The sequence below is a fragment of the Macaca fascicularis genome, chromosome 8 (assembly GCF_037993035.2).
Source record: "Macaca fascicularis isolate 582-1 chromosome 8, T2T-MFA8v1.1".
NCBI lineage: Eukaryota > Metazoa > Chordata > Mammalia > Primates > Cercopithecidae > Macaca > Macaca fascicularis.
Genome location: NC_088382.1, coordinates 43,419,090 through 43,446,100, shown reverse-complemented (window position 1 = coordinate 43,446,100; position 27,011 = coordinate 43,419,090). Strand labels below are relative to the sequence as shown.

The window sequence follows — 27,011 nt, the reverse complement described above, 5'->3', positions numbered from 1 at the left end:
ATCATCAGAAGGTCGAACGCATCATTACAGAGTTAAAGTAAAATTGACCTCTTTAAAAATCAAAACAATATTAAGAAGTCGCAAATACGTATTAGTTTATCTATGTACATTTAATAGAAATTTAGGTCAGGGTCATAGAAGCAGGATTCAAATGTTAGTGTGTTGAGGAAGTAGAAAATAGAGAAAATGTAGATTACTTTTGAAGGAGAGCCATAAGGCAGCAGGGAATTTGCATTTAAGAGTGATCTTTTAAGAATGAGAAGCTTGAGCAATTTATAGTTGGCTATTGCAAGAAGGAGAGATTGAAGACAGAGGAGAGAGGAGAGTAATCGAATGCAGAAGGAGCAAAGGACTAGAAGTGAAGGAGGAGAGAGAGAACAAGAATGGAATGTCTGTCCTTGCAGCAGCAGTAGGAGAAGATCTGGAGTTTAAAGGAGTTCACTTTTTATGGACTCAATTTCTCAGAAGATGAGAGTGAAAATCAAGTTGTGTGAGTTGAGATAGGGGTGGGTGTGAAATTAATTACAGAGGGGAAAAGACCAGGGACCTCAACCTAAACATACAAATGACATGGAAGGTCCGTGAGAACCCAGGGAAGTCTGAAAACTGTGCATTTGGAGTAGTATAGACCTATACATTACCCACAAATCACTTGGAAGTCTTCGGTCCCTGAGGATCTGAGACAAACCTGGGTTCAAGCTCCCAATTAATTCATAAGTTAGGTACATCCAACATCCTATTCACAGTCTCTGATTGATTGATTGATTGATTGATTGAGACACAGTTTCATTCTATCGCTCAGGCTAAAGTGCAGTGGTGTGATCTCGGCTCACTGCAACCTCTGCCTCCTGGGTTCAAGCTCTTAATTAATTCATAACTTGGGTACATCCAACATCCTATTCACAATCTCTGATTTATTTATTTTATTTATTTATTTTGAGACACAGTTTCATTCTATCGCTCAGGCTGAAGTGCAGTGGCGCGATCTTGGCTCCACCTCCTGCGTTCAAGAGATTCTCCTGCCTCAGCCTCCTGAGTAGCTGGGATTACAGGTGTGTGTCACCATGCCTGGCTAATTTTTTGTATTTTTAGTAGAGATGGGATTTTGCCATGTTGACCAGCCTTGTCTCGAACTCCTGACCTAAGGTGATCCACCTGCCTCAGCCTCTCAAAGTGTTGGGATTACAGGTGTGAGCCACTGTGTCCAGCCAAAGTTTATAGAGGTTTGAGAAAAGAGTGTTGACGTAAAATTGCTGGGTTAGACGCACCATGAGTTAGTGTCCTATAGAGAGTGCAGTCATAAGCATTGGAGTTATATTTTCTACTCAACAGAAATATTTTGCTGCTCTTCTGTATAAAAATCTACAAATTAACGGCCAGGCACGGTGGCTCACGCCTGCAATCCCAGCACTTTGGGAGGCCGAGGCAGGTGGATCACGAGGTCAGGAGACTGAGACCATCCTGGCTAACAGGGTGAAACCCCGTCTCTCCTAAAAAAAATACAAAAATTTAGCTGGGCATGGTGGTGGGCACCTGTCGTCCCAGCTACTCGGGAGGCTGAGGCAGGATAATGGCCTGAACTCGGGAGGCAGAGCTTGTAGTGAGCCAAGATCGCACCACTGCACTCCAGCCTGGGCAACAAAGCCAGATTCTGTCTCAAAAAAAAAAAAAAAATCTACAAATTACCGTGTAATTTCAGACTGAAGTAGTGCAACAGTATTAATCAATACTAAGTAACACAGAAAACAAAGGGAAAACCTCTAGATGATTAAATCACCATAAAGTGAGATGGTTGAGACAATGCTCCAGGATGATATTGAAAAGATACACAGCCATCCTTTTGCTTCTGGATCATTTCATTGGATGATATTCTTAACACATTTATAATTTAAAGAAAAATAGATTTGTAAAACTGTATTTTTTATATGAACACTAAACTCTTCGTTAGCTTAATGCTTGATTAGATTAAGTATAAATTTTGGCTAAGAAAGTAGCATAGGAAAATTAAAAATAAAAGCATGCACAAAAATAAACCAGGTGCCGAGCCCGGTGGCTCACACCTGTAATCTCAGCACTTTGGGAGGCTGAGATGGGCGAATCACTTGAGATCAGGAGTTTGAGAGGAGCCTGGCCAACATGGTGAAACCCTGTCTCTACTAAAAATACAAAAATTAGCCAGGCGTGGTGACACGCGCCTATAATCCCAGCTACTCAGCTACTAAAAATACAAAAATTAGTTGGGTGTGGTGGCAGACGTCTGTAATCCCAGCTACTTAGGAGGTTGAGGCAGGAGAATCGCTTGAACCCAGGGGGAGGAGGTTGCAGTAAGCTGAGATCATGCGACTGCACTCCAGCCTGGGCGACCTAGTGAGACTCTGTTTCCAAAAAAAGAAAAAATTAGCTGGGCGTGGTAGCAGGTGCCTATAATCCCAGCTGTTCAGGAGGCTGAGGCAGGAGAATCGCCTCAATCTGGGAGGCAGAGGTTGCAGTGAGCCAAGATCAAGCCACTGCACTCCAGCCTGGGGAAGAGAGCAAGACTCCGTCGCAAAAAATAAAATAAAGGCTGGACGTGGTGGCTCACGCCAGTAATCCCAGCACTTTGGGAGGCAGACGCGGGCGCATCACAAGGTCAGGAGATCGAGACCATCCTGGCTAACACGGTGAAACCCCATCTCTCCTAAAAAAAAATACAAAAAATTAGCCAGAAGTGATGGTGGGCACCTGTAGTCCCAGCTACTCAGAAGGCTGAGGCAGGAGAATGGCGTGAACCCGGCAGGCAGAGCTTGCAGTGAGCTGAGATCGCACCACTGCACTCCAGCCTGGGCGACAGAGGGAGACTCCACCTTAAATAAATAAATAAATATATAAATTTTAAAATAAAATAAAATAAACCAGGTAAACATGAGCAGGAAACTTGGGTGACAATATTAACATCAGAAAAATTAGAACTTAAACTATTGGAAAGATTAGATTTTGAAGCAGATTATTTTAAATGAAATAAAAGGTTTAAGTTTTGATGGAAAGAAGCTGTTCTGACATTGCATCAAATAAAGTGAAGGAGAAAGAGCTATTACATGCCCTTCTAGAGATAGGCGAGCATCACAGGGGCCCTGTAGGAAGAGCTTTAAAGAGCAGATTATCAAGGTTTTGTTTTCATTTTACGGTTTTTGGAGACAGGATCTCACTCTGTCACCCACACTGGAGTGTAGTGGTACAAATATAGCTTATTGCAGCCTCAAACTCCCTGGGTCAAGCAGTCCTCCCACCTCAGCCTCCCAAGTAGCTGGGAATACAGGCACGTAGGATCATGCACAGTTAATTCTTTTTTATTTTTGTAGAGATGGGGTCTCGCTATCTTGCCCAGGCTGATCTCAAACCCCTGGCCTCATGTGATCCTCCTGTGTCAGCCTCCCGAAGTGCTGGGATTATAGGTGTGAACTACCACCTCTAGCCTGATTCTCATTTTTAAGCATCACTTGACTGCTATGCACAGAATGTGTTACAGCTGAACAAGAATGGAAATAAGGAAACAAGGGGAGGAGACAATAGTCCTGGGGCTACATGAAGGTGGATTAAACTGGGGTGGAAATGGAGAAAACTGGTCACCTTGGAAGTATATTTCAGAGAGAGCCCTGAATTCATTTATTGTCAAATGGATCATTTGCAAATGGTGAAGACTATTGTGAGGATTATTTCTTTATTTTATTCATTGATCTATTTATTATTATTATTTTTTTTTGAGACGGAGTCTCACTCTGTCATCCAGGCTAGAGTGCACTTGTGCAATCTCGGTTCATTGCAACCTCCGCTACCTGGGTTCAGGCAATTCTCCTGCCTCAGCCTCCCGAAGAGCTGGCACTACAGGCATGCACCACCATACCCGGCTGATTTTTGTCTTTTTAGTAGAGACAGTGTCACCATGTTGGCCAGGCTAGTCTCGAACTCCTGACATTGTGATCCACCCACGTCAGCCTCCCAAAGTGCTGGGATAACAGGAGTGAGTCACCGTGCCCAGCCAAGACTACTGTGAGGTTTAGATTTTAAAAGTGTAGTTAAAGTTAACACAGGGCCTACTACAAAGTGAACACTTTCTGTATAGTTACTATTACTATAGTTTATAAACAAACTTCAACAGGGAATAAGAAAAAAATCAATTCTTAATGAAATGTAACAGGCTGCTATGAATAAATTTTGCTAATACACTTGAAAATTTCAACTGAGTTACCATTTGTGAAATTGCAAAAATTCAAATTTTTATTTAGAAATAAAAAACCTAACTAGAACAATAAGCATAAAGGGAATAGAAAATGTAATTCAAAACGTACAGCTTAAAATGTCTGTAGTCTGAAGAGCTATGCTATATCAACAGATAGATGATCTGTTTCAGAACGCAGAAAAGCATGAGAAGGCATCTAATTTGCTGAGTGTGGTGGCTCATGCCTGTAATCCCAGCACTTTGGGAGGCCAAGCCAGACAGATCACTTAAGGTCAGGAGTTGGAGATCAGCCAGGCCAATATAGGGAAATCCCATGTTTACTATAAAGGATACAAAAATTAGCCGGGCATGGTGGTGCGTGACTGTAATCCCAGTTACTCAGAAGGCTGAGTCAAGAGAACCTCTTGAACCCAGGAGGTGGTGATTGGAGTGAGCCGAGACTGTGCCACTGCACTCCAGCCTGAACAACAGAGCGAGACTCTGTCTCAAAAAAAAAAAAAAAAAAAAGGCATCTAATGCATCTTATGAAGAAAATGTAACCTAAAGATTAATCCTTGAAATAACACTAACCAAGGCCACTATCCACTGTTGCTATTTATGAATACAAAAAGACAATCCTGAAGATGTTATAAAATTGAGTTCAACAATATATTTAAAGATAAAGTGAATCTGAGCATTGCTATGGTTATGTTTTAATGTTAGAACATTATTATTATACATTAAACAGTAAAATCTAGAAATATAGAAAAAGTCTGGGGACAGTATTTTGATAAACTACTACAGTAGAGGACATGCCAAAATAGCAACAAAGTTTTGCTGAAATTATTTCTAAAAAGTGTGGGACCTGACATTGGGACATTTCTTTTCTTCTTTTTTATTTATTTGTTTTCTTCCTTGAGGCGTGGGTAGATTTGAGCCTAAGCTTAAGAGCTTTGAATCATGGCTATTGTCAGAGTATTCAACTTTCTCTGTTCCCTCCCCTGACCCGGCATGAGAGCTCAGTCATTCCTCTCACAAATCACCAGGCAACCTGTAATCCCAGCATTTTCAGAGGCGAGGCTGGTGGATCACCTGAGGTCAGGAGTTTGAGACCAGCCTGACCAACACAGAGAAACCCCAACTCTACTAAAAATACAAAAATTAAGCTGGGTGTGGTGGCATGCGCCTGTAATCTCAGCTACTTGGGAGGCTGAGGCAGGAGAATCACTTGAACCCAGGAAGCAGAGGTTGCAGTGAGTCAAGATTGTGCCACTGCATTCCAGCCTGGGCAACAAGAGTGAAACTGTCTCAAAAAAAAAAAAAAAAAAAGTCAGGCAAATATTAAAGAAATATTTGTTAATTGGTTAATATTGGTTAATATTGGTTAATGAGTCCATCTAGCATGCCAGAATATTTTTTCCTGGCCTTATACTTTCTGGTATGTGTTAAATTGTGTCTCCCCCAAATTCCTATGCTGAAGCCCTAGCCCTAGTACCTAAAAATATAACTGTATTTGGAGATAGGCCCTTGAAGAAGGTACATTGAAATGAGGCCTTTAGGGTGGGTCCAATTTAATCTGATTGGTGTCCATAAAGAAGAGGAAATTTGGACACAAAGAGACGGGGGAGAGCGGGTACAGTAGCTCACGCCTGTAATCCTCACTCTGGGAGGCCAAGGTGAGCAGATCACTTGAGGTCAGGAGTTCGAGACCAACCTGACCAACATAGCGAAGCCCCATCTCTACTAAAAATACAAAAAATTAGCTGGGCTTTGTGGAGTGCACCTGTAATCCAAGCTACTCAGGAGGCTGAGGCAGGAGAATCGTTTGAACCCAGGAGGCAGAGGTTGCAGTGAGCTGAGATTGCACCACTGCACTCCAACCTGGGTGACAGAGTGCAACCCTGTTTTGAAAAAAAAAAAAAAAGAGAGAGAGAGACATGGGGACATGGAGAATTTGTGCATGGCAGAGAAAAGACCATGTGAGGACACAATAATAAGGAGGTCGCCTAAAAGCCAAGGAGCGAGACCTCAGAAGAAACCAACTCCACGACACCTTGATCTTGGACTTCCTGCCTCAACAACTGTGAGAAAATCAATTTCTGTGATTTAAGCCCCCGTTTGTGATATTTTAAGCCCAACTGTTTGTGACTGCTGTTACAGTAGCTCTCATAAACCACTATACTATTAAATCTGACTTCACAATCTTGAAGGTAAGTAAGGATCAGCACCCTGTCTGGGGCACCAGCAAAGGCACAGATGCCTCCTTATGGGATTTGTGAGTTGAATAAGGGGTCCTCATCTCAAAGAAACATTGAACTCAGAGCATCTGCCCAAACCAAAAGCAAAAGTGCATGGAATCACTGAGGACTTAAATGCCAGGAGATGAGGACTAGAATGTAATGTGTAGGAGTGGAGAGTTTTCACACTGGTCTTTTTATCACGTCTGTATCCTAAGCAACTTCCTAAATGCGCTTAGGCATAGAAACTGGTGAATAAGTTTTCACTAAATGAAAACAATAAAATGGCCAGAAAAATTTTGAACGAATAGAAAATTCAGAAAGGGTTATTAAGTTGAAACTAGAGAGACAGAACAAATGGTATTCAGTTAAGATGGCAATTGTTCTCAAAACTAGCTAGTGATTGCAAATTATTTTTAAGGACAAGATAGGGAATTTTTGTAGAAATGGTGTGATTTAAATTTAAACATCTCAGGTAGAAGACAAAAGTTTTGTTATTATTTTTGTTTTTGTTTTGAGATGGAGGGCTGAGGCGGGTGGATCACTTGAGGTCAGGGGTTCGAGATCAGCCTGGCCAATATGGTGAAACTCCGTCTACTAAAAATACAAAAATTAGCTGGGTGTGGTGGTGGGCTCCTGTAATCCCAGCTACTCGGAAGGCTGAGGCAGGAGAATCCTTTGAACCCAGGAGGCAGAAGTTGCAGGGAGCTGAGATGGCGTCACTGCACTCCAGCCTGGGTGACAAAGTGAGACTCTATCTCGAAAATAATAATAATAATAATAATAATAATAATAATACAATCAGTAAAAATAAAGTGAGGTAAAAATTTAAACACTAGACTTTCAATTTATGGAACTCATTAACTGGAGATGATATAAAAGTGAAAGATTCCTATCAGTCATAGAGCCTAAAAAAGCAGTTGACTAACATTTATAATAATCATATTTCAAGTACTGAGGTTAGTTATGCTAGAGATTCTGAATGAACTATTCTAGGTGGAGCTTCGGCATCAGTATTTTTTAAAACTCCACAAGTATTTTGCTATACAGCCAGGAACAACAACTCTAAACCACCTTGCATGTAACATTCTTTGAGGAAAACTCTTCAAATATCAGATGCATCATGTCATTTATAGGATGTGTTAAGTCTGAACTCCAGGCTGGGCCCGGTGGCTCACGCCTGTAATCCCAGCACTTTGTGAGGCTGAGGTGGGCAGATCACGAAGTCAGGAGTTCAAGACCAGCCTGACCAACATGGTGAAACCCTGTCTCTACTAAAAATACAAAAAGTAGGCCGGGCACAGTGGTTCATGGCTGTCATCCTAGAATTTTGGGAGGCCAAGGAGGGTGGATCACCTGAGGTCGGGAGTTCGAGACCAGCCTGACCAACATGGAGAAACCCCATCTCTATTAAAACTACAAAATTAGACAGGCGTGGTGGCTCATGCCTGTAATCCCAGCCACTCAGGAGGCTGAGGTAGGAGAATCGCTTGAACACCAGAGGCAGAGGTTGCAGTGAGCTGAGATCTCGCCATTGCCCTCCAACCTGGGGTACAAGACGCCATCTCAAAAAAAAAAAAAAAAAAAAAAAAATCTGAACTCCGGAGCCTCACATCTAAGCTCTCTCAGTTCTCCTCACTCTTGTCGCCTGCTCTAACCTTCTTGATGCCAAGCTAATTTCTTTGTATTCTCCATGTCTAAAGAGAAATTAGCCCTCCCTCCAGAAACACACATCCATGCCCCCGTACACATGTAGGGCACATGAACCATTTATTTGTATGAGTTGGTGAGGCACACATTTTCCACAATAAATGTTGGAACTTGGAAAGGTTTGAACGTTGACAGAAACAATGGGATACAATATTTGAAACCAAGTCAGACTCCTTCCCCAAAAACAGAATTTTTTTAAGTCACTGTCTTGACCATGTTTTCTTCACACACGTTCAAGCAACTATCTATAGTGAGAACTATCTATAGTGGACATGAAAGTACAGCCTCCTGACTCTGACGCTTGCCTTTCAACTAAAGGAAAGTAAGATCTGGTGTCCCCTTGAGCAGGACAGCCAATTGTGATTCTCCATCTGCTCTTGCAAAACTCTGCCTGGTGATTTTAGTGACTGGGTCCCTCCTCATCTGTGAAGCAACCTGGGGCAGATTTTGATGAAAATGTCCTTCTGCTACCTCTTCCCAGAAAGGGAGTTGTTGAAAAAGGTCAAACCAATGAAAGAAAATCAAAACTGAAACAGGGAAGTACATTTTGAGAAATCTGGGGAAAATGATCATAACGGAGTAAAACCAGTTTCTCAAGGGACTTTTTTTCCACATAATCTCAGGAATGGAAATTCCATCAACGAAACCATAGTATATCAGGCAGGGAGTGTCACGAGAACTTGATTCTCATCTGTTTCTCCTGTTTCCGTAGTTACAAAGAGGAAAGAACAAAGAAAGGAACTCTACAACTGTGGATCTACGTCACGTTTAGCTCATTTGTAATATTATTTTTCCTCAGCTCAGTGTACACTTTTAATCCCAATAAGAGCAACTTGGTCTTTTCTTCCTTTGGAACTAGGCAGGATATTCCTGAATTGGGTTAGACGTATAGAGTGGAGTTTTAACAAGCACTGGCTCAAGGTCAGAAGACTGGCTTCTGGTCCTTACACTGGATTTATGAAAGTGTTTTCACATTCATTCTCCATAGGAATCTGGTGGAGGTGGCATCAGATCTCCATTCAGTAAATGTGAAAATTGAGGGTTAGGGGATGTTTGTGATTCACTCAAAGTCACAAGAGCTACTAAGTGCAACTTAGGGTGACTAACTCACCCAAATTGTCCCAGCACTTTCCTGGTTTAGTACTGAGAGTCTTGCATGTCAGGAGTCCATCCGGTACCTAACAAATAGGGACACTTGGTCAACCTAGTGGCAGTGTCAGAGGAAACAGTCTGGTCCTCTGGACCACAACCCAACTGTGCATAGTAATACAGGAGTTATTAAGAAATTATTTGTAGGCAGCTAGAAAGGGTGAAAGAGGTCTCACTGGATTTTTCCTTTAATAAAAAGCAGCCTGAAACCACTTCTTCTCTAACTGAAAGCAGCCTGATAGATTGTAAACTAGGAGCTTTCATATGTAAACGACAGCAGCTGTACCTGGAAGCCAGGAACATTCAATATGGAGATTATGCTCTCTTCTGTTTTTCTTTTTTTGAGACAAAATCTCACTCCATCACCCAGTCAGGAGTGCAGTGGTATGATCTCCGCTGACTGCAACCTCCACCTCTTGGGTTCAAGCGATTCTCCTGCCTCAGCCTCCTGAGTAGCTGGGATTACAGGTGCTCACCACCACACCCAGCTAATTTTCGTATCGTAAACCCCCTGTAGAGACGGGGTTTCACCATGTTGGACCGGCAGGTCTCGAACTCCTGGCCTCAGGTGATCCGTCCCCCTTGGCCTCCCAAAGTGCTGAGATTACAGGCATGAACCACTGCGCCCGGCCCTCACTCTTTTCCTTGTCACCAGGTGTGTCGGCATCATGACAGCCTCCAGGTAAAACCACGTGTAAAGGTATCCCCGCGGCCGCCAGGTGGAGGCTGTATTTGCATAATAAAAGACTAGGGTGGGAGGGCCAGTCTTTTCCCCGGCTATGTAAATGACGTACCTGATCAAACCAATCCCCTGGGCCCTATGTAAATCAATCACCGCCTCGTCAAGCCTTTGTACAAAATCCATTGCCTTCCACCGCAAAGCAGACCCTCTTGGGCGACCCACTTTCTCAGCATAAAGAAGCGTTTTCTCTCTCTCTTCTTTTATGTCTATTAAACTTTCAGCTCCTAAATCCACTCGTGTGTATCCGTGTCGTGAATTCTTTTCTCGGTGGAGACAAAGAACCAGGATATATACCCCAGAAAACGGAGCCTTTCATCAGCATCCCCGCTGTCATTACTACTGATGCTGGAGTTACTTGGAGATTTATAATTTGATTTCAAAACTAACAGCTGGGCCGGGAGCGGTGGCTCATGCCTGTAATCCCAGCACTTTGGGAGGCCAAGGCAGGTGGATCACCTGAGGTCGGGAGTTGGAGACCAGCCTGACCAACATAGAGAAACTCTGTATCTTACTAAAAATACAAAATTAGCTGGGCGTGGTGCCACAGGCCTGTAACTCCCAGCTACTTGCCAAGGCTGAGGCAGGCGAATCTCTTGAACCCGGGAGGTGGAGGTTGTGGTGAGCAGAGACTCTGCCATTAGAAATTTCTAAGAAGGGGAAGGAAATCTTACTAACAAACAATACCTCTTTCTTAATTCTACTTAGGACTCAAATTGTAATGCAAATCCGTTTCATCATTTAGCCCTTATCAACACTGTTTTTCTCATCTGTTGTGGTCCAAAGCCTAGAGCATTAAAACTATCAAAGTTTTTACAGACCATCAGGTGTCAACCTCCTCTTTCTACATTTGAGCTAGCTGAAATCCAGAGGAAATGACTTCCTCAAAGTCATGAGTAGCAAAAGCAGAACTGGTTCTGCTTATAACTCTTGACTTTTAATTATTATTATTATTATTATTGTTATTACATCCTAAGTGAGGGCCAAGACCACTCAGTTAAAAACTTTGGGGTCCAGGCCAAGTGCGGTGGCTCATGCCTATAATCCCAGCACTTTGGGAGGCCAAGGGAGGCAGATCACTTGAGGGTCAGGAGTTCGAGACTGGGTTGGTCAACATGGTGAAACCCCCTCTCTACTAAAAATACAAAAATTAACCGGGCATGGTGGTGCATGCCTGTAGTTCCAGCTATTTGGGAGGCTGAGGCAGGAGAATCCTTGAACCCAGGAAGTGGAGGTTGCAATGAGCGGAGATCATGCTGTTAGGAATGAAGTTTTTGGTGTCACAGTAAAAGAATGAACGTGGGAACAAATGATCTCTCAGCAACGGGAGCTTTACTTTCTGCAGAAAGGGTGCTACTCAATAGCTGTCCAGCCACGAGAGCACACCAAACAAAGGAGGCAGAGTTATTTATAACCTGACACATCACCCTACTGCTGTGTCCAGCTTCCATTGGCTGGAATAGGACCTCACATTTTACACTTTACCCAATTGGCTATTAGTTTAAAACGTTTTTAATTGGGTAAAGGAACAGAGCAAAGAAAGAAAAGCAAGTTGCCCAGGGATAGTTAAGGAAGCATCTCAAATAAGGAATGACATGCACTGTGGGCTGGGGCTTTTCTAGTTCTGTCCAGGCATGTCAGAGCAAGCTACGACAGCTGATTTGGACAGCCACTAATAGTGGCTAGCAATGTTATAGTAAGAAATAGTGACTTTTTATAATCTTTGAAGAAGAACTTTCCCATTTCCCACAGTGCCACTGCACTCCAGCCTGGGCAACAGAAAGAGATTCCATCTCGGGAAAAAAAAAAAAAATATATATATATATATATATATATATAGAGAGAGAGAGAGAGAGAGAGAGAGAGAGAGAGAGAGAGAGAGAGAGCGGTTCGATGTTGCAGTCATTGCAGTAATTTAGAAGTTCCACTTCCACCCTCCAGCCCAATTTGCCATTTAACTATGATTAAAGAATAGTGTAGAATTCAATGGGCTTTTACTGAATACCTACACTGAGGCTTGTCTACTTCTGAGTGTTACCGGAGTGATATAAATAAAGAAAAGAATTCTGCTGCTTCCGTGAGTAGAGAGCTGTTTTGTTTAGTTTAGTTTAGTTTTGTTTTGTTGAGATGGAGTTTCACTCTTGTTGCCCAATTAAGAAAGAGGTATTGTTTGTTAGCAAGGTTTCCTTCCCCTTCTCAGAAATTGTTGCAAAGATTTAATCCTTCCTATCAACCCTGAAAGCACCCAAGTTTCCTCATGTTATCTTTTTTCTCCCACTAGCAAGTCAAGATAAACTAATTTACATCAAAATATCATGGTAGTGATCCAGGACAGTTTATAAGTAAATGCTCCTGGAGGGATCTGCATTATAAACAAGTAGTCATGCAAAGGAGAAAATATTTAACAGAGAAATTCCAGGTATTCTGTTGAAGGGGCTTGAGTCTTGCTGTGACCTTAGCTCATGTACTTGGAAGTGCCATATCCCAGGTGCTGAGGCTCTATATTTGTTCTTATAATTTATCTCTATTTAAGTTCATTCTTTTTCTTGATAACTACAGGTTTGCTTACAATTTCTCTTGCCTGACAATCTAGTCAAAAGAAATTGAAACAAAAAATATTCCATTTGACCTGTTCTCTATGGCATCTGTCACTTCTCTTTTGATGGTAATGATCATCTATGCTCTTTGTAGCCTCTTTCTCAGCTAAACAACTTGATATTTATATTGCACGTCTCTTAATAATCACATACATTTTTTAAAAACAAACCAACCAACATCTCAAGAAACATATTCTGACCTATTCTTACCAAGGCTCTATCCTTACCAGAGAATCTGGAAGAAGAAAGCCATACTCTTCAGATATGTGATATCTTTCCAAAGACAATGGAACTGCTGTCTTCACATTCAGTCTTCGGGGCTCCATTATTTTGCTTGAAGTATCTGCATGGAAAATGTCACTGAAGAATCTACTGTGCCTAATATATTAAACACCTTTGGTTCCAGTTAGTTGCGCAGTGTCTCAAGCACAGGGGAGAACTTTGCCCTGAGGTTGAATTCCAGATCGTCATGGACTATCTCTGAGACAGGGCTGAGTAAATAATTTTAAAAATGCTGATTAAACAAACAGACAAATCAAACAAACTCAAAGAAATTCCCTCATTTTCTCTCACAGACCAACATGAGAAAAGTGGTTTTAATCCCAGAGACAAATTTGTTCCCCATTGGAAAAGGAGAAATGAAATAGACCTGTGGTCGTGGTTCATCAAACCTGTCCCCTAACAGGAACCTGCTCCATTGCGAACTTTGACAAATGGGTCAGAGTTACTCCAAGTGGAGTAAACTATCAAAATTAGAAGTTACATGCAGACAATTATTTCAGTGATCTCTGGTGAGCAGGGAGGGGAGGAAGGGCCTGCCAGAAGCTCAGAGGGTGTTGTATGTAGTTTGAGCAAGATAGTCTAGGATTACAATGGATTTATTTTAAGAAACAGCACAGTAACTTTTTGAAATATTTGAACATGTTAAAGACAGATTTTTTTTTTTGAGTTTAGCAAATGAGATAATAAATACTAACAAACTTGATAATAGCATTGTTTGAAATGTTTGTTCCTCCGTGACGTAAAGAAATAGCACTTGAACATACATTTATTTAGTAAGGCCATTTTTACTTCCTGCAGAAAAGGTACACTCACCAGCAATTTTGCCACAAGAGTACACCGAACAAAGGAGACAGGGCCATTTATAACCTGATATGTCCACCCTACTGCTATGTCTGGTTTCCATTGGCTGAAACAGGACCTCACATTCTGTATTTGTCCCAATTGCTTAGCAATTTAGAACTTTTTAAGAGAGGCAAAGGTAGAGGAGAACAAAGGAAGGAGGAAGTAACTTGTGGAATGCTGAGAAAGATAAAAACACTTTTAAATAAGGAAGACGAACAGGCTATGACCTAATGCTTGCTTGGACCAGTATAACCATGCCAGGGCAAATATTTAGGCTAAATTATGGGAGCTAAGAACATAGTATACATTGATTTCCTTATTACGGCTAGCAGATATTTAAGAATGTTAGCACAGGTCTTTGAATAAATTTTGTTTCTAAGAGAAGTTACTATTTACTCCTAATGAGACGGGGAGGAAAGTCTTTGAAGAGGAACCTCTACTTTACTTTTTACAGCATGAACAAATTATTTAACTAAATACTCGACTTTTTTTTTTTTTTTTTTTTTTTTGCATACCTCGGCTCTAGTCCTAGAGTTTTGCTCCTGTTTCTCAGACTTGAGTGCAGTGATGTGATCTCTGCTCAATGCAACCTCTGCCTCCCAGGTTCAACAGGTTCAAGCGATTATCCTGCCTCAGTCTCCCAAGTAATTGGGATTACAGGCACCCACCGCCACGCCAATTTTTTGTATTTTTAGTAGAGATGGGGTTTCACCATGTTGACCAGGCTGGTCTCGAACTCCTGACCTCAGGAGACCCACCCGCCTTGGCCTCCCAAAGTGCTGGGATTATAGGCATGAGCCACCTTGCCTGGCATTATGTCCAAAATTTGACCTCTAAGCACCTTTCTAGGAAGACCTTTGCTCAAGCCCTCAAAAATGATTTACTGCTCCTGAAATAACTAGTATTTTGTTCTTTGGTCTAGCTATTCACACTGTCTTTGCAAAATACTTTCTTGACAGTCACCACAACGAATCTCTACTTCTACTTCTCTCTTTTAAAGTTTTTTCTTTTTTTTTTTTTTGAGATGGAGTCTTGCTTTGTCACTCAGGCTGAAGTGCAGTGAAGCGATCTCAGCTCACTGTAGCCTCTGCCTTCCAGGTTCAAGCAATTCTCCTGCCTCAGCCTCCTGAGTAGCTGGGATTACAGGCCCCTGTCATCACACCAGGCTTATTTTTGTATTTTTAGAAGACATAGGGTTTCACCGGGTTGGTCAGGCTGGTCTGGAACTCTTGACCTCAGGTGATCCGCCTGCCTCAGCCTCCCAAAGTGCTGGCATGAGCTACTGCACCCAGCCAAAGTTTTTTTTTCAATTTTATTTGTATTTGGTACATAAGAATGGTATATACTTAAGAGTTGCATGTGATATTTCTATACATGTATGCAATGTGTAATGATCAAATCAGGGTAATTGACATCTCCATCACCTAAACAGTGATCGTTTCTTTGTTTTGGGAAGGGGAGAGTAGAACAGTGATTACCAGAGGGTGGGATGAATAGGGGAAGGAGGGACAGGGAGAGGTTGGTTAGTGGGTACAAAATTATAGTTAGGTAGCAGGAATAAGTTCTAGTGTTTTATAGCACAGTAGGGTGACTATAGTTAATAATATATTGTATATTTTAAAATAGCTAGAAGAGAGAGTTTTGAATGTTTTCAACAGAAACCCCACTTATCTTTTAAGACACATCTCAAAAGCTAATACTTCCATGAACACTTCTTCAAAATTGTTTTCTTTCTGCAAAATTCTACAGTCAATCTGTACCTCATTTGCATCACACTTCCAGTTCTATCCGGTCTGATTGTTACTAATGTAGTAACCTCATCTTTCCTATTAGATTATAAGCTCCTTGAAAACAGAACCCATATCCAACCCAACTTTGTATTTTCCTTTAGCCACGAGCCCAATATCTGGCGCTCAATAAATATTTGTTGGATAGATGATCTCTCAGTCTCATTATGGACCTCATATTTGTAGGACCGGGGTCTGCCTGTCAGGTAGAACTTTGTACTGCTTTCGGTCACACTGCTTTACTCCCAGCCCCAGAAACTTACCCTCCAGTAAGGAACACAGGGCCATACCCTACATGAAGCCCTGCCTGGCCTCTTTCTTACTAAGAGGAAGTTGACTAGACACAATTGTGCTCAGAAACTTTCTTTCCTAACAGTAAGGCTGGGAATTTTGGTGTCTTGTGTTCCGTGATCAGCTTTCCATGAGTCACGGTAGTACCAGTGCACAGCAAGGGATCCATTTCTATCAGTCGGGGTATTAGGGTTTTTGGAAATGGGCCAAGGAGAAATTAGAAAAAGAAAAAAAATATATGGTCACAGTTGAACTTTTTAGGGCATCATTTACTTGTTTCCTAAAAGCAATATCAGATATACTTAGTTTCAGTTTCTAAATCGATAACACTGGTACACTGAGTGTTTTTGTCCAGTTCATTAATTACTTCTTTCTTCCTAAATTCAATGGGGACATTTAAGTCCTTTCCTTGATTAACTTTTCAAACATCTGACATTGCAGCCTACTTTTTTTTTTTAAATCCTTTTACTTTCTTGACATTTTCCATGACATCTATCCCTCCTTATTTTACTATACTTAATAATAAATAAATAAATACATACATACATACCTAAAGACTGCATCATGGAATTTTCTCTTTTTTTCTTCCTTTCTTTCTTTCTTTCTTTCTTTCTTTTTTTTTTTTTTTTTTCTGAGACAGTCTCGCCCTGTCATTCAGACTGGAGTGCAGTGGTGCGATCTCCCCTCACTGCAGCCTCCACCTCCCGGGTTCAAGGAATTCTCCTGTCTCAGCCTCCCGAGTAACTGGGACTACAGTCATGCGCCAATACTCCTGGCTAATTTTTGTATTTTTAGTAGAGACAGGGTTTTGTCGTGCTGGAAAGGCTGGTCTCCAACTCCTGACCTCAAGTGATCCGCCCTACCTTGGCCTCCCAAAGTGCTGAGATTACAGGTGTGAGACACCATTCCCAGCCTCTTTTTTTTTTTTTTTGAGTTGGAGTCTTGCTCTGTCACCCAGGCTGGAGCGCAGTGGCGCACTGTCGGCTCACTGCAACCTCCACCTCCCGGGTTCAAGCAATTCTCCCGCCTCATCCTCCCAAGTAGCAGGCGTGTGCCACCACGCCCGGCTAATTTTTGCATTTTTAGTAGAACCAGGGTTTCACCATGTTGGTCAGGCTGATCTCAAACTCCTGACCTCGTGATCCGCCCCCTCAGCCTCCCAAAGTGCTGGGATTACAGGCGTGAGCCACTGTGACTGGCATGAGTGTGGATTTCTACTGCGTCATATCCTCACCAGCACTGAGTTCTGTCAGTGTTGGGGATTTTCACTAATGTAGTAGAAATGTAGTGGTATCTCATTGTTTTAATTTGCAATTTCCTAATGGCATATGATGTAGATCATATTTTCATATGCTTGCCACTTTTATTTCTTCTTTGATGCGGTTTCTGTTCAGATCTTTTGTCCATTATTTAACTGAGTTGTTCATTTTCTTATTTTTGAGTTTTAAGAATTATTTGTATATTTTGATAATTGTCTTTTATCACACATGTCTTTTGCAAATATTTTCTCCCAGTCTGTGGCTTGTCTTTTTGTTCTCTTAATGATGTCTTTCCCAGATCACATTTTAATGTTGATGTGTGATACAGCGCTTGTCATTTTTTTTCTTTGATTGTGCCTTTGGTGTTGTATATAAAATGTTATCTACAAACCCAAGGTTACCTAGATTTTCTCTTATGTTATCTCTAATAGTTTTATGGTCATAGCAGTTTTTAAAATGAGTTTATTAGTATGTTACTTTAAAATAATTGTTAAATGAAATAAATCAAAGATAAAGTGATGTTATATTTTATAAAATTCATTTGCAGATATATTTCCCGAGAAAATTCATATATATAAAAAATATATAGTTTTCCTCACAAAATTCCTTTATATAGATATAGATACAGACAGAGAAGTTTTTGTAGAGATAAGAGTTTCACTATGTTGCCCTCACTGATTTCAAACTCTTGGGCTCAAGTGATTGTCCCACCTCAGCCTCCCAAAGTGCTGGAATTACAGGTGTAAGCCACCATGCCTGGCTAGAAAATTCTGCTACAAAAGAAATATAAAACAAACATATTCTAATATCTGTTTCTTGTAATATAAATACAAATTATTTAAATTTTCACAAACTCCCATATCTTTTTTCCATAGTTCTTAACATGTCTAAGAAGTAGGGAAACAATAAAAGCGCAAGTAAAATACACACATTTTACATTTTGTTTTTATAAAACAGTTCATTACAAATATACAAATGCAGTAAGTTTGTTTGCATGGTCTATAAGCAATGTTATGTTGATTATCTATTTCACTTTTTGATCATTACATTGTAAGGACTAAAGTTCCCTTGATCTTTGTTGTCTCATTAAAATACACATGTTTTGAGATGACATGGTTGCTCACACCTGTAATCCCAACACTTTGGGAGGTTGATGCAGGAGATTCCCTGAGGCCAGGAGTTTGGGACCAGCCTGGGCAACGTAGCCAGACCATGTCTCTACAAAAATATAAAAAATTAGCCAGATGTAGTGGTGCATGCCTGTAGTCCTAGCTCCATGGGAGCCTGAGGTAGCAGGATCAGTTGAGCCCAGGAATTCAAGGCTACAGTGAGCTAGGAACACACCACAGTACTCCAGTCTGAGTGACAAAGTGACAGTTTGTCTCAAAAACAAAAGAAAAAGATAATTTGGTATAGTTTTAAGTTCTCATAGAAAAGCTTCCTGAAATAGAAAGTTATATTACAGAAAAATCATTCCCTTTAAGCCAATAAAAGGTTATTTATGAAATATATCTACCTAAATAAAGTTTTAATTGATGAAAACTAGTATTTTGATAAGAAAACTTTAAAGAGATGAAAGACACTGTAATTTCTGTTTGATGTAAAAATGAAAAATGGAAATTTTTCATTTTCTCTATACTTAGTTATTTTGCCTTTCTGTGAAATATAACTGTTGGAATATAATCCTGCCTGCGTGATAAATTGGGAGCCATCATTCAACTGTATCTACAGAGATCCACAGAGTTTACTGTGTCGCTCAAACAACATTTTCCACAAAATAGAATTCAAAAGCTGTTATGATTTTGGAAGGCGATCATTGAGAGTGCCAGAAAAGGAGTTTGTCCCAAAGTTGTAGCTGTGAAATCATATTCTTTGTAATATGCCAATAGATATGTTAAATATGAGTATCTATTGCAGAGAAGATGAACTAGTCATGATTAAACTAGTCATGATTATTCTTTTAAAAGATGTCATTCCTCTCACTGCAAAGTTTGACCCACAGAAGGAGAAGGTGATAAGCCCTTAGGGGCCTAACACTGCCAGATTGTCTATGAATACCAAAAAGGAAGGACGACTTCCACTTTTCTTTCTTTTTTTTTTTTTTTGAGATGGAGTCTGGCTCTGTCGCCCAGGCTGGAGTGCAGTGGCAGGATCTCAGCTCACTGCAAGCTCCGCCTCCCGGGTTTACGCCATTCTCCTGCCTCAGCCTCCCGAGTAGCTGGGACTACAGGCGCCCGCCACCTCGCCCGGCTAGTTTTTTGTATTTTTTAGTAGAGACAGGGTTTCACCGTGTTCGCCAGGATGGTCTCGATCTCCTGACCTCGTGATCCGCCCGTCTCGGCCTCCCAAAGTGCTGGGATTACAGGCTTGAGCCACCGCGCCCGGCCCACTTTTATTTTCTTCTTTGGAAATTATAGATTTCAGTTTCAAACAAATGGAACACGCCTAATTAGCATTGACCAAATATATTTTCATTTTCTCTTTGTGGAGGCTAAAGCAACTCCATCTTGGATGCTAATCCACCATGTTGACTTCTGATTAACTCCAGTTCTAGGAATGCCTCTAAGGTTATTACTTAATCTACTCTTAAGAGCATGTACTTGCTGTAAATCCTGCGGTTAAACAAATTACTGCAATTGTCTTTCCCTATGGTATATAAGCCCTGGGTCTGGGGATAATAGTGTGAGGATCCACCAACTCATCTCAGGGCATCTCATCTCAAACGGCTTCAGTTCATAAGTCCCTATTAATTTTTCTTTTTCTGAGAAACTAGATTTGCTAGCCTCTTTCTTCAGCCTGTCAGCATCCTTGACTTTTGGGGGTAGATTTGCAGAGAATTGTTCACAGTGGAACACATTTTCAAGCTACCAACTTTTCTTCCTCCTTTCAATGTGTAAGATTTCTCACAAATTTTCCAAGATTTTGCAACGACTTGAATTAAATCTCTTTTGGATAGTATTTGCTCTATCATAATACCAGACCTCAAAATCAATAGCAGGGTAATTTTTTTCATCAAAATGCATTTACAGTACCTTGTAAAATAGATGGCCTTATAAAATAGAGACAGATCCTATAGGTAGAATAAATCTGGAAGCATATTCATATTTCCTCCAGTATGTTTCTGGTATACTGTTAAACTTGTACTTACTGATGTTAGTAGCTGGATGCATTCTATCAGCAAGAGAAAACTTCCATCATGTGGATAATACATTGTAATCATATCTTCATCCCTGGATATACTAAGACCTCTTTTAGAAGTTTTGTGGATACTTCTTCTGAATGAAGTATGTTCACTATCGCCCTTTTGATTTTCAGTTATGACTGATTTTAACTTGCACATAGTTAAAGAAGGTACAATACTTCATAATGTACATGTCTGAAAACTTGATGGTGGTTTCATACTTGAGGTTTGCTGTCTTCCAAAACAATTGCCATTTCATAATCTTCCAATACTACTTCATTTAGTGTTCTTGACTGTGCCATTGTCAAATGTGGCCTCAAAAGTAATGCACAGGCTGGGCACGGTGGCTTACTCCTGTAATCCCAGCATTTTGGGAGGCCAAAGCAGGTGGATCACTTGAAGTCAGGAGTTTGAGGCCAGCCCGGCCAACATGGTGAAACCCCGTCTCTACTAAAAGTACAAAAATTAACTGGGTGTGGTGGTGAGCAACTGTAATCCCAGTTACTTGGGAGGCTGTAGCAGAAGAATCGCTTGAACCTGGGAGGCAGAGGTTGCAGTGAGCCAAGATCATGCCACTGCACTCCAGCCTGGGCAACAGAGTGAGACTCTGTCTTAAAAAAAAAAAAAAGTAATGCACAAAGCGTTCAGTCCATGGACCAAACATTAAAAGCAAGTACATGTGCACTTTGCAATTTCTAGGGAAACATAATTAGGAATTTTACAATAGAGAACAGTGATTTTCCAATTGAGTTGCCAGCCCCAAATTGTCAGTCTTGATGTTACATTATGCATACAAGGTTAGAAAAGAAGTTACCAGTGTACTTACCATAATAATGAAAATGCAACATTCTTGCGATGACCTGGTGGGTGAAGTATTAAGCTTCATTCCCTAAGAAGGTTTTCATTCTGTTCTTTACGTGTGTGTTGCCTTCTGTATTATGGTACATTTCTAATATCAAGTCTAATCCAATCCTTGTCTTTAAAATATTTATAAAGCTCCAGTGTAGGAGATGTTTCAACTGGCAGTGCATTTTCATCTCATTGTGGACTCTCTGTATTCTCATTGCTTTCTTAACTATCATCTGGACCGAAATTTCCAAACTAGTGTGTATGGACTTAGTTTTGCAGACACCAGCAAATGATCCCTTACCAGGCAGATTTCCAACTTTAAAATTTTCCATCTTCTTTCTGTGCAAGTCACAATATTTCCAGGCACCAGCCTCTACATTCATTGGGCTCAGCTCTCTGGCTGCCACTCCTATGGCAAAAGTGCAACCACCTCAGCGTCTCCAGGGCATCTTCCAAGGCCAGGGCTATGCCTCTGAGCTCTTGTTTTCAAAAACTTGGGCCCTTGCTCCACATAGCAGTAATGAGGACAAAAATAAGTCTTCTTCCACTCTACCTCCACTGCTCTCTTATTGCTACAACATAATAAAAAGTCATGCATGAGTTGGGAATTTGAGGAGAGACTTGTGCAGTCAATTATCCTATACTGTGATAGCAAAGTTCAAAAGAAATCTAGCTCCCTTGTAAAAGAAAATTTTCCTAGAGAGGAGATTGTACTGTGTAGTGGTTTGAAATATTCTGTAGTCAGATTGCCTGGGTTCAATCTTTTACTTTGTCATAGCCGTGTGGCTCTTGAAAACTACTGAACTACATTGAGTATCAATTCCCATATAGGAAAAAGGAGTACTAGTAATAGTACCTGTCTCTAGATTCATTGTTTTGATCAAGTGATTAGTGTATATTTTAGGACAGTAAGAGGCATATGAAAGAATTAAGTCATTGTTAGCTATCATTATTAGTTTATAGTTTAAAAAAGTAGCTCTCCCAGAAGATTCCATATATTAGATGATTCTGATGCTCATTTACAACACTGATATTTTTATGTTTACTTCTTGCATTATATATGAGGCTAGGTCAACAAGCAAAGTTAAATGTTTGCTTGTTTATTTAATGCTGGGCATTCAGGAGAAAATTTTCAATAAAGGTACACCAATCAATTCAACTTTAAAGTTAAGTATCAAACTTACCTCCTGTAAACAACATTCCTCAACTTTTCAAACAGAAAGAATCATTTTCTATTTTGTGCCTCTATCACACACTATTTTCTTGTTAGTCTAACGATTACAGAGGTAATCACCCGCAAAGAAACACAATATGATGTCTTGTCTCTGTAAGCCAATTGAGATTAGAAAAAGTGCTTTATTGATATTTAAATGTCAAGCAACTAAAAGAGTGTCTGTGCAAAAGTGAGTTGAGTCGTATATGTGTTATTGACATCCCCTTCTCTAGAGGTATTCCCCCAGAAGCTGGATACATTGACTCCTATACATTATAGTAATTAAGAGCTCATCTTTAGAGCCTGACTATGCAAATTTATACTCTAGCATTGTCTGTTCCTTGTTATATTCTTGAACAAATTTCTTGGCCTCTGGCATCTCAATTTCCTCATATGTAAAATCAGGAGAGTAATAATATATAGAATTGCTTTAAAGATTAAATAACTATATATAAAGACCATTAGGAGCAGATGGTGTGAGTTCTAAATACAAGTTTGCTATTTCCCAGAGGGTCTGGAGATGGAATTTCTGCCTGTGTGGGTCATTTTGTCTCATATTTGGCAAGAATCTTAGAAACCATTAAGTGTATGCTTATATGAAAAATTTTTGACTTGTGTGAACTTCTGACCTTTTAATTGTTTATTGTTTATTGACATAAAACAATTATGTGGAAATGAGCAAATTTTAATTTCCATTTCATGGCTGACCATTACAACTGCTTGACTGCACTAGCTCTTGTTTAAAGGGCATGAGAAGTTCAGAGTGGTGTGAACTGAGAAAAATATTTCTTATTTCCTTGTGAGATTATATTTAATATAGTAGAGTGAAAAATAGGACTAAATAATACATAAATAATTTCAACATTTAATATGCAAAGCTGAATTATACAAGATAAGGGCTAAAGAATACTTTGTTGAACCTTGTTATGAAAATGATACATATTTTAAGCTAAATTACCCTTACTTATGGAAAACAACCTTGAAGAAATACACAACTATGAATTTCTTTCTTCTTTTTTTTTTTTAAATGAGTATTTTAATTCAGTTTCAGAAAAAAAGGGTACATGACTTTGATGAGAAAGCATAAAACTAAGAGGCTTTTCTGGAAATCCAAGAAAAAGAAAAAGAAATAACCATTAATATGTTCAACAATTTTCTGGATCTTCTTGTGTCAAAAGCTATATATTTTCTCCTCAAAAGCAGCTGCTCCAAGAACTAACTAGCCCTCTTTATCTCCCTCTAACTGGGACAGACTAATTCCCCTCCACCCCCACCTCTCTTCTTTCAATAACACTGCGTAGGTGTTAATGGCCTGGGCTCTCACCAATGAACAGAATTGTCCTTTAAGCCAGCAACCCACAGGCAGTGGCACCCAAAGCCTCACCCCCAGTCCCCAGGGCAGAAGCCACAGAGCTGGCATTGTTTCCACTGTCTCAGGAAGAAGGAGCCAAAAGCTGACCCTCAGCACAAATCAAAGCCCAATATGCAGACAGAATAACTGCTTCTAGAGTTGGCAAGCTGTGGGCAAAAAAGGGGAGTTTTTGCAGCCACCCCATCTTTAGAAACAAGGGGAAAACTAGACCCTTTTCCACTATTATGGTCTACAAGGTACTCTACTGCTCCAACGGGATCTGAAAGTACAAAAGGACCTAAACAAATAAGGAGAACTTTTCCCGGGCTGGAGATAAGAATGAAAAACAGAAAGATGGATGAATGTAATAAGGTGTAGGAAGATGATGCTGGGAACCTCCGTTCTTCACATGGCTGCCAGCCCCATAGAGGACAACACAGTAAGAACCAGGACAACCACTCCAGACTGGTATAGCTGGGGAATCTTCAGGCCTTTTCCTAGGTCCCACATCAAGTGTCGGATCCCATTCCAGGTATGATACATGAGAGGGAAGACGAGTGCAAACTTAGCTGTGTGGATCAGTGCTGGCCCCAGACACAGGGACTTCACGAGTTCCAAATAAGACTCAAAGTTCCCAGGGAGTAACAGGGCCGACATGCCAAAAAGAGAGACCCCTGCACTCAAAGCAATACCAGTGCCACGGTGGCAGATGGACATCGCCATGGGAAGAGACCAACTGTAGATAGTGATGTGGGGAGATACAGGACGGTTTGAACTTATATTCTTATTCCAGAACCGCTCCATCTCTTCTTTGGCTGTGGTTCCCAAAGGAACAGCATTTCTGATACAGAGCTGAGGGCTAAAGTGGGCTCGGAGGCAATGACGACCAACATGTCTCAGCAAGAGCGCAGCCATCTTGGGTTCCGGTCTGGACGGAAGTCACAACTATGAATTTCTTTCTTTCATTCCTTTTTTTTTTTTTTTTTTTTTTTTTGAGAAGGAGGCTCGCTCTGTCTCCCAGGCTGGAGTGCAGTGGTATGATCTCGACTCACTGCAACCTCCGCCTCCTGGATTCAAGCGATTCTCCTGCCCCAGCCTCCTGAGTAGCTGGGATTACAGGCACCTGCCACCATTCCCTGCTACTTTTTGTATTTTTGGTAGAGACAGGGTTTCACCATGTTGGCCAGACTGGTCTTTTTTTTTTTTTTTTTTTTTGAGACGGAGTCTCGCTCTGTCGCCCAGGCTGGAGTGCAGTGGCCTGATCTCAGCTCACTGCAAGCTCCGCCTCCCGGGTTCACGCCATTCTCCTGCCTCAGCCTCCCGAGTAGCTGGGACCACAGGCGCCCGCCAGCTCGCCCGGCTAGTTTTTTGTATTTTTTAGTAGAGACGGGGTTTCACTGTGTTAGCCAGGATGGTCTCGATCTCCTGACCTTGTGATCCACCCGTCTCGGCCTCCCAAAGTGCTGGGAACAGGCTTGAGCCACCGCGCCCGGCCCTGCCAGACTGGTCTTGAACTCCTGACCTCAAGTTATCTGCCCCCCACCCGGCCTCCCAAAGTGCAGGGATTATAGGCATGAGCCAGCATGCCCCACTACCGCTATGAATTTCTGGTTTTCTCATGACACAGATTGGGATAGAATTATCTTTAATTTCACTCACATAGGAACCATGTTACTTAAAACATATTACATCTCGTTAAAACCATGTACTGTGATAGGTTACCACCTTCACCATCTGGTGATCTCATCCTACCCCTGGAGGAGCACTCACTGCAATATGTAGAAAATGCATGGGATGGGGGCGGGGCAGGGGCGGACAAAGCAGCAGGGCTTCTCATGAAACATACCAAGCATTTTGTGGTGCCTTTCCCACTCCAGAGATGATTTAATTACAGTAATTCAGGAATCTTGGTTTCTCTTTTTTTTTTTTTTTGAGACAGAGTCTCTGTCACCTAGGCTGGAGTGCAGTGGCGTGATCTTGGCTCACTGTAACCTCTGCCTCCCAAGTTCAAATCATTCTCCTCCCTTAGCCTCCCAAGTAGCTGGGATTATGGGCACATGCCACCATGGATGGCTAAATTTTGTATTTTAGTGGAGACGGGGTTTCACCATATTTGTCAGGCTGTTCTTGAACTCCTGACCTCATGATCCACCCACTTCAGACTCTCATAGTGCTGCGATTACAGGTGTGAGCCGCTGTACCAGTCCCTTGGTTTCTATTATGTGGAAATACAGAAGGGACTCTGGAGCTAGCGTTCACACCCTCTGTAGGAGCACATGGAGTCCAGTGTCAGTCCCTCTCTCACCTACAAGGCAGCAGTGGGTGCAATTTCTATGATGATGCCCCTCACTTTCCCTCTTTCCCTCTCTCCCTTATTATCAGAATAAAGGTGATGTTCTAAAGGAGAAGGCATGACTGCAGGGTCTTTCTTTAGCAACCAGAGACTCTCTGCATGTCAGTACTAATTAGGTGAAACCAACTCTGGAAGAGAGAAATGCCTGATGTGCCTGAAGTGTAGCCTTTCCAGGGTTGTGGGCCATCAGTGCTGCAGGTGGGACACAAGATAGAGAGCATCTTGACCTGGAGCCAATACAAGATCCTTAGCAGGCCAGGCACGGTGTCCCACTCCTGTAATCACAGCACTTCGGGAGGCCGAGGTGGGTGGATCACCTGAGGTCAGGAGATCGAGACCAGCCTGGCCAACATGGTGAAACCCCGTCTCTACTAAAAATACAAAAAATTAGCTGGCCGTGGTGGTGGGCGCCTGTAGTCTCAGCTACTCAGTGATCTCAGCTCACTGCAAGCTCCACCTCCTGGGTTCACTCCATTCTCCTGCCTCAGCCTCCCGAGTAGCTGGGACCACAAGCGCCCGCCACCACGCCTGGCTAATTTTTTTGTATTTTAAGTAGAGACGGGGTTTCACTGTGTTAGCAAGGATGGTATCGATATGCTGACCTCATGATCCACCCACCTTGGTCTCCCAAAGTGCTGGGATTACAGGAGTTAGCCACCACGCCCAGACCCTTCCTCTCATCTTCTATAACGTACTTGATTGCTGGCTGACCGTTTACAATATCACGAGTTCCTCCCCAGTCATTTCATTTCCTCCCCTTTTCCTTCCAAAATTATTTTTTCCTCCCACCTAGTCTACTCCAAGTAGAGCAAAAAGAACAAAGATGAGTCATCAAAAATTTTTTCTCCCATTGTTAACCAACTAATTGTGTGATCATCGTTAAGTGATTTCACCCTTCTGTGCCTCAGTGTTGCCATCTTTAAAATGAAGAGCTTGGCTTTGATAATTCTTAAGTTCCTCTCAGGCTCTAGCTTC

General features: G+C 41.4%; 2 protein-coding genes across 23 annotated transcripts in view; both read right to left on the bottom strand.

Annotated features, from left to right (window-relative positions):
- IDO2 (indoleamine 2,3-dioxygenase 2) overlaps positions 1-12,986 on the bottom strand; it is a 69,291-nt gene extending 56,305 nt beyond the window's left edge. For all 21 annotated transcript variants that reach the window (XR_012416387.1, XR_012416388.1, XR_012416381.1 and 18 more), the window contains exon 1: positions 12,855-12,986. Coding sequence is in view for 6 of the 21 variants with exons in the window: in XM_005563151.5 (XP_005563208.3) it covers positions 12,855-12,953 (99 nt within the window). In the remaining 15 variants the exon portion in view is untranslated. The remainder of the gene's footprint in view (positions 1-12,854) is intronic.
- A 10,348-nt stretch (positions 12,987-23,334) lies between these two features.
- On the bottom strand, positions 23,335-24,626 carry LOC102127185 (succinate dehydrogenase cytochrome b560 subunit, mitochondrial). Of its 2 annotated transcripts, XM_005563148.5 has the most exons (2): positions 24,360-24,626; positions 23,840-24,195 (listed from the first exon to the last, which is right to left on the bottom strand). In XM_005563148.5, exons 1-2 carry the CDS (start codon positions 24,596-24,598, stop codon positions 23,982-23,984), a joined length of 453 nt encoding a protein of 150 aa, XP_005563205.2. In that variant the 5' UTR covers positions 24,599-24,626; the 3' UTR covers positions 23,840-23,981. The 2 variants fall into 2 exon arrangements, with proteins under 2 accessions (XP_005563204.1, XP_005563205.2); XM_005563147.4 differs by having other exon boundaries at positions 23,335-24,626.
- Positions 24,627-27,011: the final 2,385 nt, after the last annotated feature.

Coding starts and splice junctions, on each gene's coding strand:
- LOC102127185 (XM_005563147.4), bottom strand. CDS start 24,598: ATGGCTGCGCTCTTGCTGAGACATGTTGGTCGTCATTGCCTCCGAGCC.